Source organism: Theropithecus gelada, chromosome 3, assembly GCF_003255815.1.
Source record: "Theropithecus gelada isolate Dixy chromosome 3, Tgel_1.0, whole genome shotgun sequence".
Taxonomy (NCBI): Eukaryota; Metazoa; Chordata; class Mammalia; order Primates; family Cercopithecidae; genus Theropithecus; species Theropithecus gelada.
In genome coordinates this window covers 19,937,817-19,950,113 of record NC_037670.1, presented here as the reverse complement: position 1 = coordinate 19,950,113, position 12,297 = coordinate 19,937,817, and the positions used below count along the sequence as shown (strand labels likewise).

Below are 12,297 nucleotides of genomic sequence, written 5' to 3'. Positions count from 1 at the left end.
TGAATCACCCCACACTGGGGAACCCAACCGGGGGCACCCACCAGCCAGGCCTGGGCCCCCCAAGGACAGCTGAGCTCTCGGGAGCTGTGTAGCCCCTGCAGCTTGCAGGCCATGGAGGAAACCCTTCAGGTGCAGGGGGCAGGGCATGGGGGTCTCTAGATACCCACCCCGGTGCCGCCCCCAGAGAGCAGGTGCAGAGCAGCCCCAGTCTCAGCCCGGCTGCCCGGTGACCAGCGAGGTCTGTGGCATTACTGCCCGAGGGGCCTCTGGGCAAAACAGTCACAGCACGTCCTAGGGGGCCACCTGGGCAGCAGGGCTCTTGCCACGAGGGCAGCAGGGTTCTTGCCACCCGGGCAGCAGGGCTCTTGCCACCCGGGCAGCACTCGGTCCCAGCCTGGAGTTTGGGGGAAGCAGCAGAGGGAGTCGGGGTGGATAGGAGGTGGCACAGGGCCCGGCCCAAGAGGACGTCAGTCCATGTGGCCAGGGCTACCCCTTGGAGCTCACGGACCCCAGAGCAGTGAGGGGGGCAGACACCAGAGAGGGACGGACAGGAGGGACAGAGAGGGAACCACCGCCTTCCATGCCCCTCCCATCAGGGCTGTCCCTGTGAACGTGCATTGATTTTCACAGCATTAAGGGGCTGGGAAGCCCAACAGCATGAGGGCACCCAGGCAGGAGAGAGGAGGCAGGGCTCACAGGGCCCCGCTGGCTTCCTCCCCTCCCAGCTCTGGCTGCCGGTTCTCAGGTGAGGCATCCAGGGAAGGGTGGCAGGACAGAGAGGAGCAGGGACCTGGGAGGGAAGCCATGTCTTACATGTAGTTTCGCACCGAGTCGGGCAGAATGACCACGCAGCGCTGGCCCTCCTGCAGCTCCTGCGCGGCCTTCACGGCCACCGCCATCGTGCTGCCAGCACTGCCACCTGCAGAGAGGGCCATGAATCGGACGCACCAAGGTGCGTGCGTGTGGGTGCACGCATGTGCATGAATTGTGCACACGAGTCAGACGCGCCAGGGTGAGTGCGCATGGGTGCACGTGAGTGCATGAATTGTGCACCTGCATGCATGGAAGCGAGTCAGACACGCTCGGAAGGATCCGTCAAGAGGGGCTGCCTCGGGGAGAGGGGCTGGGAGGACCCCACTTCTCCGTGAGCATCGGCTTCCTCCTTGTGCACCATGGAGTTTTCATGTCCACTCGGGGCTTCATAACGAAACCCACACCCGGGAAACAAAAGATCCAGGAGCAAAAGGGGCTCCTGCTAGGCTGGGGTGGGCACTGGTGCCAGGAAAATGCCTGCGGTGGGGCTGCATCTCCTGGCCCTGAGCCGAGAGCCAGCGATGCTCTGAGGACAGAGTCCCCAGCACTTCGCCTGCAGCACCACGCCTGCAGGCTGCCTGACTGCACACTGGGCTCTGCTTTATAAACAAGAGACCAAAGCTCACGGTGACACCAGCTGTGCCTAGGATCCCTGAAGTCAGAGTCTGAGGCGTCTTCTCCGGGCTTAGTTTGAGGGTGCACACAGCAGTCAGGAAGGTCTAAGTCTGCACCAGGAGCACCCGCAGGAAGAGAGGTGCGCTCCTCTGTAACGGGGCCCATGGACCTGCTTTCCAGCCCCAAAGGCAGGGGCTTGTTTCTCCACCAACACGGGGAACAGGGAGACTGAGATAGGGAGAGCCCAGCGTTTATGGGCACCAAGACACCTTTCATGACAGATGACAGACACATCTGGGAAATGTTTTCTTTTTTTTTTTTTTTTGAGATGGAGTTTTTGCTCTGTTGCCCAGGCTGGAGTGCAGTGGCACGATCTCAGCTCACTGCAACCTCCACCTCCCAGGTTCAAGCAATTCTCCTGCCTCAGCCTCCTGAGTAGCTAGGATTACAGGTGTGCACCACCACGCCCGGCTAATTTTGTGTGTGTGTATTTTAGTAGAGATGGGGTTTCGCCATGTTGGCCAGGCTGGTCTTGAACTCCTGACTCAGGTGATCTGCCCGCCTCAACCTCCTAAAGTGCTGGGATTATAGGCATGAGCCACCGCGCCTGGCTAGGAAATGGTTTTTCAATCAAGACTTGCTTCCAGTCTCTAGTTTGGGGCTCAGCTGTTGCCTACACTAAGGGCTGGTTTCCTTCCACTTTCCCTGTCACCACCTGCAAAGTGACATGACACAGGGAATGCACAAGTAAAAACCTCATATGTCCCTGCCTGGGTTTTAGAAGCTGGTGTGTGCTCTCCGAGTCCCCAGATGTCCAGATCAACTGTGGTCCCTACAGCCTCTGCTGCCTGTGTGGCTGGTCAGTGGCATTGCCAGCCCCCAAGCAGGTGGGCAGAGGGGCACGGGGTGGGAGGAAGGTGAGTGGGGTTGATCCTGGACAGCCTCAGGCTCCAGAGCCCCTCCCCAGCTGTTCCAGGGTGCTCGCAGCACCCAGTCCTGGCCATGGGCCCCGTCAGTGCAGAGCCACTGCTCCAGGGGCCCTGGTGGGCTTGATTAGAAACAGTAAGTGCCATGAGAGCTTTAGCCTTGTTCTAGAAACACATTCTGGAAGGCAGCTGGAAGCCCTGCCCCGTGGCCTCCTGCCCTCACCTGAGCAGGTGACCACACTGGGCAGGTGAGGACCCAGGCAGACAGATAACACCTGAGGCTCGTGGCCGCAGCAGTGGCACTCCTCAGAACTGCTGTCTTACACATGCAGGCTGGTGGCTGGCAGAGGGTGCGCCCCCAGCCATCCCCGGTGCCCCGTCCATCTCTGCCATCCCCGTACCCCCGTGCCTGCCACCCACTCACCACACAGCAGCCCCTCTTGCGCGATGAGCATGCGGGCAAAGGTGAACGCCTCCTCGTCGTTACTCTTGAACCATTTGTCCACCACCTGAGCGGGACCCCCCACAGCCCGTCAGTGTGGGAGCCGCTTCCACGTGGCCAAGGGGGTGAACAGCCTTGTGGTGGACCCCGTGTCTAGGCAGCAGGACCCCAGAGGTCACGCCCCAGCCTCTCCCTCTGGGATCGGCACGTCTGCAGACCTTCTAGTTCTAACATGTTTTGCAGACAGTAAAACTGCCCGCCAGCCCCACTGAGCATCCGTGTGACCTGCAGGGCCCCTTTGGTCTCCACTCTCACTCAAGCCAAATCCACCTTTTTGCCTCTTAACAGAGTTTTCTGGGGCCTTAATTTTCCCATGTTTTCCCTGCTCCCTGCCTGTGCCACCTGGGCTACATCCCTTGGTGAGGTCAGGCCACATGTGCAGACATCGTCCCCCAGTCTACTTTGTCTCGACCTGCGAGATCAGCTTCTCACCACGCGTGCCGGGGCTTGCCCTTCTGTTCCCCTAAGCGGAGGAGCCGGTTGGGGCCCAGGGTCAGCCAGGCTCTCCAGTGTGAGGGTGAGTTACAGGCTGCACTGTGGCCGGGCTCAGGACTCGACCTACCGTCCTGTCCAGCACTGTGGGGATGAAGTCATAGCCGATCCCTTCCACCTCGTAGGTTGTCTGCTCTGTCTGGTTCAGCTCCTCCGGCTCCGCGAGGATGGACCCTTCGGGATCCACCCCGATGATCTGCAGAGCGCGTGGCTTCAGGGCTCAGGGCCAGCAAAAGCCACCGCTGGACCTGCCTGACTATTCTATCACTGGAGTGGCCAATACCGCCGTGAACAAGCGCCTGTTAACACTCCGCCCATGGGTGGTGGCCGGTTCCCGGCCTCCGAGGCAGGACGAGAAACCTAGGAACCCAGGCCCCACGTATTAAAGCGATAATGACCTCGTCTGGACTAAACGTTCAGTGCAGGATGCTCAGAAGTGAAAGCGGGTGTCTGGGAGGAAGTGACCTCCCCGGGGGCTTCTCAGAGCGGGGCCCCCAGGACAGCCCAGACAGACCACCCTGCGGTGAAGCACTAGAGCCTTCGGGGACAAAGGGCATTGCTGGGCAGTGATGTCTTTTTCAAGGGCAAGCAACAGGGAGATAACACTCTTGTCTCATCAGTGGGACCTTTCTAGGCACCTCAGACCTGCTCTTAACCCTGAGTCCAGGAACCCTCCTCCAACTCCCTCAAACCCCAGGCGAGGGGCAGACTCAGGACCAGAGGACTTAGAGCTCCTGGTTGATTCTCAGAGCCCCTAGATGTAACTCCAACCCCCCACTCAGCGCAGGAAGCCCCTCCAAGACACTGGCCAGTGAGCGAGCACCCAGCCCCAGCTCCTTCGGGTCACGAGCTGCTGGTCCCTTATCTGTCAAGCACCGTCTTTCCAAACACCTCCCAAGCAGTGTAGAAATACCGCGGAAGACAGTGGGCTGAGCAGATGGTGAGGAATGAGAGCTTTCAGTTCAGAAGTCGGGGCCAGTCCGCGCTGCCCCTCCCGGGCCCGGTCACACCACTCACCCTGCATCCAGGACACTTCTCCTTCAGCTTCCTGGCAATGCCCGTGATGGTGCCACCCGTGCCCACTGAAGCCACCAGCATGTCCAGCTTCCCTGGTGGATGGATAACATTCTCAGGTCCTCACCTGGCCAGCCCATCACTCACAGTAATAATCATTGAAAACAAACACAGCCCAAACCACGGCGGGTGACCAAAAAGCTCAAAAGAAAGGCTTCTTCTCCAGTTGGAGCAGCCTCATTGCTGCCCTTGGTCTGTGAAAGCCTCAGAAACAGGCAGCCTGGGGCACCCCAGCCCAGTCTTTGCTCAATGACACTCAGCCCCTGAAACCCCCATTTGGCTGGATGCAGAAAGACAGGGCCCTGTCTGGGGGTGCAGGCGCTGAGGGCGGGCAGAGGGAGGCTGCGAATTAATCACCTCCATGGGCTGTTGGATGTTTGCATGGTGTGGGTGAGTTAACTGAATTGGCACAGGAAATGGAATCAGTCGTTCAGGCTTCAGCTCAGAAACTCGCTGGGCACTCACACTGCTGGCGGCCAGCACAGGCATCTGGCAGACAAGCCACGGCAGGGAAAGACTCAGTGAGGGGGAGCCGCTCGGGCACCCATGCTGAGACAGGACTGCTTTTGCCAAACCAGAGAGTTCTCACACATAAAGCCCAAACAAGCAAATGCCTGGACCGTACAGCCTGGCTCCTGGGCATGGACTGAGGGTGTGCTCCAGCCCATGCCAACACTGGATTCCCAACAGGAAGCCAGGGCGCCAACCTTCTGGCAACTTCTCTCTAAAGGAATCTCTTGGGAAAACATCAGTACCAACCCCCACAGGCCTTGGCACCGAGTCCCTGGAAAAGGGCCCAAGGAGCCGGCCTCATGCCTGTAACAGAGTGAACTCATCGCAGATGTCACCAGCCCTGTTCTGCAGAGGAATTTGATGCCGAGTCAGGGCATGATCCCAGCTGAAGTCCCAGCTGTGAGCCCAGCACCAGCCTGGGCCCTGAACAGACTCACTCCCTACATTCTCTGTGGGAGGAGCCCCTGCAGACCTGCAGAGATTGTTACAGGTAAGGCACAGGCAGAGGCCAAGAGGGCACAAGGGAGGGAGGAAACTGTTGTAGAGAAATGCTCTAGATAGCATTTCACAGAGGGAACATTTGAGCTGGGTTTTGAAGGGTGAATAGGAGTTCACCAAGGAGAGGGCAAGAGATTTGTACACTCCCAGGCAGCCAGGGATAAATGCAATCAAGATGGACAGAGGGACGCACCGTCACACTGCCACAGGATCTCATCAGCGGTGGTGTCATAGTGAGCCAGGGGGTTGCTGGCGTTGCGGTACTGCATAGAAAGACAGCAGAGCCCGTGAGCTGGCCCCTGACACCTCAGTCACCCCCACATCCCTGACCGAGACCCTCCTAGGCAATGCCCGTCTCCAGGCCCCAGGCGCCTCACCTGGTCTAGGATGTGAGAATTGGGGATTTCATTCTTCAGCCGCCAGGCCACGCCCACGTGTGACTCTGGGGAGTCAAACCTGGCATTGGTGGGCGTCCTCACAATCTCGGCCCCCAGGGCCCGCAGCACATCCACCTGCAGGAGGGAAGGCGGTGGCCTGCACCTTTTGCCTGGCCCAGGCACCCTCATCCCCTGCCCTATGACCCCGCCCCTGGCTGTGCCCACCCACCTTCTCCGAGCTCATCTTCTCCGGCATCACGATGATGCAGCGATAGCCCCTCACAGCCGCAGTCAGGGCCAGCCCAATCCCTGAAGGCACAGAGAGGATGAGAGGGGCCCGGTGCCCCTCCAAGTCCCACCCCACCCCTGCCTGGGACATAGGGGCACACCCTGATGCCGGCTCCCCTAGGGCCCAGGGAAGAGGGTTCTGTGGGATTCCAAAATTGCCCAACATAGCTGCTTCTGCCTTCAAGTGCAGGGGAAGAGAGGCTGCCAGAGGCGGGAATAAAAGGTACACGCCAAGGAGGAGGAGGGAGCAGTGCAGGACGGGAGATCTGGTTCTTCCAGGCCCGGCCGGGTACATGGGCACAGGAACAGCAGACTCTGGGTGCTCGTCCATGTGCCAGGCACTGCCAAGTGCCATCGCCCCAATAGCATCGGCACTGACCCCAACCGCTGGTCAGAGGGAGCTGGGCTGGGACACACGCCGGCAGCGGGCGTGAGATGCCAGGGAGCAGGCGGCCGGGTGGGCCAGCACATGCAGCTGTAGCTCAGCCATCCCCCCCGGGTTCCGGCAGGCTCAGCATGGGTAGGGGACAGCCAGCCTGGCCACCCCTACTGGGCCGGGCACCCACCGGTGTTCCCAGATGTCGGCTCGATAATCGTGTCCCCGGGCTTCAGCGTCCCGGCGCGCTCAGCATCCTCAATCATCCTCAGGCTGATGCGGTCCTTCACGCTCCCGCCCGCGTTGAAGAATTCACACTTGGCCACTGGGAGGCAGAGATGAATCACAGAGGAGAAGATTCCCTGACCGCCCCCCAGTGATTCCTGCTCACCCTCCATTACCTGATACACCCCAGGATGGGGGATGGGCTTGGGGGCCTGTGGGTTCTGAAAAATTGCCACCTCTCCACTCACCTCCTCTACACCTGCACCTGGGCGCTCGCCCATCAGAGCTTCTCCCCCTGTAGCCCATCCTACCAGCCCTGCAGGGCACAGAGCAACTCTGTGGGAACCAGAGAGGCATAAGCAGCCCTCACGGAGGGGCACCACAGAAAACCTCATCCCCCCACCCACAAGCTGGGCGTGTGGCAGGCGGGCGCCTGGATTTGGGTCCCCTACGCCCATGCCCAGCCATACCCGGCAGCTCCTGCCAAAGCAGCTTGATGTCCTGAAGCCACGGCACTGGCCACATCCCAGCCCCATCGGATGGGGACTTGCAAACTCTCCCTACAGCCTCCCATTGTCCTCCTTCCCCTGTGGGGCGTCACCTGCCCTGGAAAGGGTTCCCTGCACAGTCCCCGCACAAGACCAAGGCCTTCACTTGCACGTCGTTCCTTCTTTTTTTTTTTTTTTTGAGACGGAGTCTTGCTCTATTGCCCAGGCTGGAGTGCAGTGGTGCGATCTTGGCTCACTGCAAGCTCCGCCTCCCGGGTTCACGCCATTCTCCTGCCTCAGCCTCCCCAGTAGCTGGGACTACAGGCGCCACCACCACGCCCGGCTAATTTGTTTTGTATTTTTAGTAGAGACGGGGTTTCACCGTATTAGCCAGGATGGTCTTGATCTGTTGACCTCGTGATCCGCCCGCCTCAGCCCCTCAAAGTGCTGGGATTACAGGCATGAGCCACCATGCCCGGTCTGCACTTCTTTTCTTATTGCAGGTCCTCCCTCCCTCTCCAGCTCTTAAAAATATTTAGTTTTTAAGAGAGAGAGAGAGAGAGAGACTGGGCTACATGAAATGTGATTTGAGGGACCTGGGACCAGCCCGCAACACCTCAAAACTTCTGAAAGCCACCACCAGACAAGTGTTGCCCCTAGAACCAGGCCGAGGTGCTTTGTGGTGGGGAGGACTCCCGGGGTCTGGCCCGCCACAGGTCTGCATTTCCGGACCCCTCTGGGTCCCATACTGTGAAGCCCTCAGTGAGATCTTTCTCACCAGCGCCTGGGGGCCAGCTCCGAAGCAGAAATCAGAGCTGGGTGGCCTCGGGCAAGCCACGTGACCAACTTGACCCTCGGTGTGTCTGTCTGTAAAACGGGCGTTCCCAAACCTACTTCGAGGGCAACTGCCAAGTTTAGACGCCGTCCTGTACGTAGCACTGCGGGCAGCCATGCTTGCTGCGTCCAAGGGTCCTTACTGTCTGACAAATGAGCACAGAGCCAGCCCTGCTGCCTTGGGGGTCTCTGTAAAAGGGGCTGCTCTGATGCAGCTCTGAGAATTCCTTCCCTAGAAGGGCAGAGGAGGGCCAGGCTCCCAGCAGGCCCCTCCTGTGAATCTGCCATCAGTTCCCAATGCACCGACCCCTGACTTCCTTCCCCCAGCGCCTGCCCCAGCTCTCACAGGTCCCCTGGCTGTGACATGACAGCATTTCAGGATGAAAAAGTCCCAAGCCATGTTACTGGTTCCCTCTCCTTCCCACTCAAACTGCACCCCCTCCATCTGGCCCTGTCTCAGGGTTCTCCGCGGCACCTGTGCTGCTGCCCTCCGAACTCCCTTGGCCTCGGTCCTCTGAAATATGAAATTCCGTCCCCGCCTTGTCCCCAAGGCCTCTGCACCCACAGCTTTCTCCGTGACGATGCTGAGGTCTACCAGGGCCCTGAGCTCCTGGTGAAGAGCGACCCTTACAAATTTCTTCCACCCTCTTGAGCCTGGAAACTGCGTCCTACAAAGAACTGCCCCACCCCGGAGGGCTCACACCGGACCTCAGGTGACCCCCGTGTACCCAGGACGAGGCCAGCCACAGACCCTCCAAATTTCCATTCTCTGTCTCATAAATGATGAGCTGAACTGTCTGTCCCCACGAAGCTGGCAAGACAGAGGCAACCGCTCCCTGGGCAGTGGGTGGCTCACAGCTCGTGCTAGGACCCGTCCGTGTCTCTCTAGGAGGCAGGACGCAGACCCTCCCCACCTGCTTGCTTCTGCCTTTGACCCTCACCCCGCTCTTCACACCCTCGCTCCTTCCACTCCAGCCTCAGTTCAAAGGTCACCTGTTCGTTCCCTGGTCCATCAGCGGGGAAGCCACTTTGGTCACCGTCTGACACAACGCCCTGTTGTGTGTTTTTCCCAAACTTAAACTGATATGACCTCGGCCACTCATTAACCAGCATGTTTTCTGATCCCGGGGCCTTGCCTAAGGGACCCATCCCAGGACCCCCAGGCCCCCCAGGCCCACGGAGCCCAGCGTGGATGGAGGAAGCCCCTCTCAAAAGCCAGGGCACTCACGGAGCTCACACTTCAGGCCGAACTTCTTCCCAATCTTGTTGATTCTGATCATAGGGGTGTCCCCAATTTTCTTCAGAATATCTGGCAAGATTTTTGGAGATTTTTCCCTGAAACAGAGGAGTCCACATTTATTCAGGAAAAGAACAAAACAAAATAGTCCTGCCCCTGGCAGCCCAAGGCCATTGTCTGACACAAATCAACAATCAAAGAACTGGCTTTATCTGGATGGTTGTTACACAAATCTCCACAGATACCCCTAACACAGACCACACACACACACCACACACACACACACCACACACACATACCACATACACACGCCTGAAACACACATATACCACACACACACCACACACACACGCCTGAAACACACACACCACACACACACACCACACACACATACCACACACACGCCTGAAACACACATATACCACACACACGCCTGAAACACACATATACCACACACACGCCTGAAACACACACACCACACACACACGCCTGAAACACACACACCACACACACACACCACACACACACATACCACATACACACGCCTGAAACACACATATACCACACACACGCCTGAAACACACACACCACACACACACACACCACACACACCACATACACACACACCACACACACACATGCCTGAAACACACACTACACATATGCCTGAAACACACACACACATGCTTAGACCTAAAAACCTATAAAAAGCAAATAATGCCGGTAGTTTATTTGTACCCATGTCAGTTTCCCAGGTTTGAAAATGAACCTACAGTCGTGGCAGATGTTGTTAGTGGGAAGCTGGGAGAAGGGTACAAAGGACCTATTATTTTGGCAACTTCTTGCGAGTCGTAAGTTATTTCCAAATAAAAAAGTTAAAATAAGCAAATACTGACCCCAAAACAAAGACTTAGGTCTATCTTTTCAGAAAGGCTTTACTGGGGAATTTCATTTCCTTTCATCTCTCAGCATCTGACCACAGGAGACAAAAGAGTGAAGTGCTGACCTCAGGGCAGAGACTCCTTAGACCAGGGACAACGGCTGCAAAGCGCAGGCAGGATGCCTAGCCCTGCACAGAAAATGTCAGGCATGTGGTGGGCACAGAAAATGTCAGGCATGTGGTAGACACAGAGGCCCGGCAGAGGTGCTGTCAGCTGGGCTTGTGATGCTCTGCCCTGCAGCATCTGGCTGTGCAAACCCTCAAACCCTGGTCCAGGTGGTTTCCTAAACGGCCCTCATGCCCCTGCCATCCTCCCCCAGGGAGAGGCCGATGACACCCCCTTTCTATCTGTGCCAAGCACAAGCTAACCACGAACTCATCTGGGAACGCGCATGGTTCACAGCGGTGTCCAGACCTGCAACCCCTCCCTGGCCGTGCAGTTCCAGTGACACCCCGTGGCTCTGACCCTGAGCCTCCTCCTCAGCACAGGCACCTGCGAAACAGCCAGGCTCCTTGGGCCCTGCCCCCCCGGAAGCGATCCTCAGAGTTGGGGTGCACCTAGCTCCCGGAGGTCCTGTGGCATGGAGGGAGTGCCACATTTGCAGGGAGAGCCGCCCTGAAGGCCCAAACAGGCGCCAAGAGGAGCAGAGGGCAGTCCTGCCAGGTGCCCAAACTGTACAGGGACCAGGGAGGCTCCCCCGGAAGCAGTTCTTGGTGGAAGGGAACCAGGCTTGGCAGGGTGCAGAGAGCCAGGGCCAGGTGGAAAGTCAAGCCCTCGGGTGACAGCGCTGGGGGTTAGTTCATTAGCTCAGTTCAGGCATCTGGCCAGCCAGGCAGGAAGAGGCCCGCCTCCCTGCAGCAGGTGTGTTGACTTAGCACTGGGCCTCCGTGGCTGTGAAGTTACCTGAGAAGTTTCTAGAGGTGGTCAGGGCCAGGCCCAGAGCACTTAGCAAGATAAAAGATCCAACTTGCAGGGATAGCTCTGGAGCCCCTTATCTCAAGGACTCCCACTTCCACAGCCCAAGAGGCTCCTGGGAGGACACCCCACACTGTCCTAAAATGAAGCCCCAACGCCTCACCCACCTCTGCAGCACCTCCCTGCAACCCTGCTATTCTCGGGGGCCCTCTGACTGGAGACAAGCCGCGTAGGCTCTGCATCTCAGGATGGGGGTGTCTTCGGAGGATGAATGAGGCCTGTGTGAGGTGCAGGTGCAACACCATTTTACAACCTGGAGGGCATCGTCTCCATCTCACGCCCTAGAGTTAAGAGCTCACGGAGCCCTCAGGAATCCGGCCTGTCTTCCCTGCCCACCCTACCCCCAGCAGCCACTCCCGACCTCACCGGGCCTCTCACCCACTGCTCTCTCAGGTTTGTTTTGGAGGCAAGAGCCCATCCTCCTGGCTGCCCACCCAGCTGCTTGGCCTCCTGAGCTCCCAGCACTGAGTGTGTTCAACTCTCAGACCTTCTGGGTTTGTCAACTGTCACTTCTTCTATTGCTGCACTGAGAGTGGCTCCACCCAACCACCCCACCCGTTCTGAACTGTAAATCAACAACCATAAATGCTGGTAGTGGTGTACACAAAATAGGAATCATAATCCCTGCACTTCGGGAGGCCAAGGCAGGCAGATCACCGGAGGTCAGGAGTTCAAGACCAGCCTGGACAACATGGTGAAATCCCATCTCTACTAAAAATACAAAAACCTGCTGGGCGTGCTGGCACATGCCTGTAATCCCAGCTACTAGGGAGGCTGAGGTAGGAGAATCTCTTGAACCCGGGAGGCAGAAGTTGCAGTGAGCTGAGATTGTGCGATTAGCACTCCAGCCTGGCGATAGCGAGATTCTGTCTCCAAAAAAACAAAACAAAACAAAAAAAGGAATCAAACATCTAAGAAGCACATTCTTTGATCTATCTGTTCTCCTCCAAGGAGATTACACTAAGGAAATAAATATAATCCTAAAGCTTAGTGAGCTTGATTTCAGTTTCGTGCTGGGGTAGGGATTTTTGTTTATTTGTCTTTTCTGCTGATAGAGCTTCTGCACCTTGAGCAGGGCACAAATGCACAAGGCGCTCAGGAAAGACTCGTTGGCTAAATGAAT

At 57.8% G+C, this 12,297-nt stretch overlaps 1 protein-coding gene across 7 annotated transcripts in view; it reads right to left on the bottom strand.

Annotated features, from left to right (window-relative positions):
- Positions 1-12,297, bottom strand: part of CBS (cystathionine-beta-synthase) — a 28,140-nt gene that overhangs the window by 10,622 nt on the left and 5,221 nt on the right. For 6 of the 7 annotated variants that reach the window (XR_003118506.1, XM_025378682.1, XM_025378680.1 and 3 more), the window contains exons 4-12: positions 9,250-9,356; positions 6,665-6,799; positions 6,040-6,119; positions 5,811-5,945; positions 5,627-5,696; positions 4,366-4,457; positions 3,419-3,544; positions 2,779-2,863; positions 814-919 (exon numbers count right to left, since the gene is read on the bottom strand). Coding sequence is in view for 6 of the 7 variants with exons in the window: in XM_025378682.1 (XP_025234467.1) it covers positions 814-919; positions 2,779-2,863; positions 3,419-3,544; positions 4,366-4,457; positions 5,627-5,696; positions 5,811-5,945; positions 6,040-6,119; positions 6,665-6,799; positions 9,250-9,356 (936 nt within the window). In the remaining variant the exon portion in view is untranslated. Of the gene's footprint in view, positions 1-813; positions 920-2,778; positions 2,864-3,418; positions 3,545-4,365; positions 4,458-5,626; positions 5,697-5,810; positions 5,946-6,039; positions 6,120-6,664; positions 6,800-9,249; positions 9,357-11,102; positions 11,158-12,297 lie in introns of those variants that run through there. The other variant, XM_025378685.1, reaches the window with a different exon arrangement.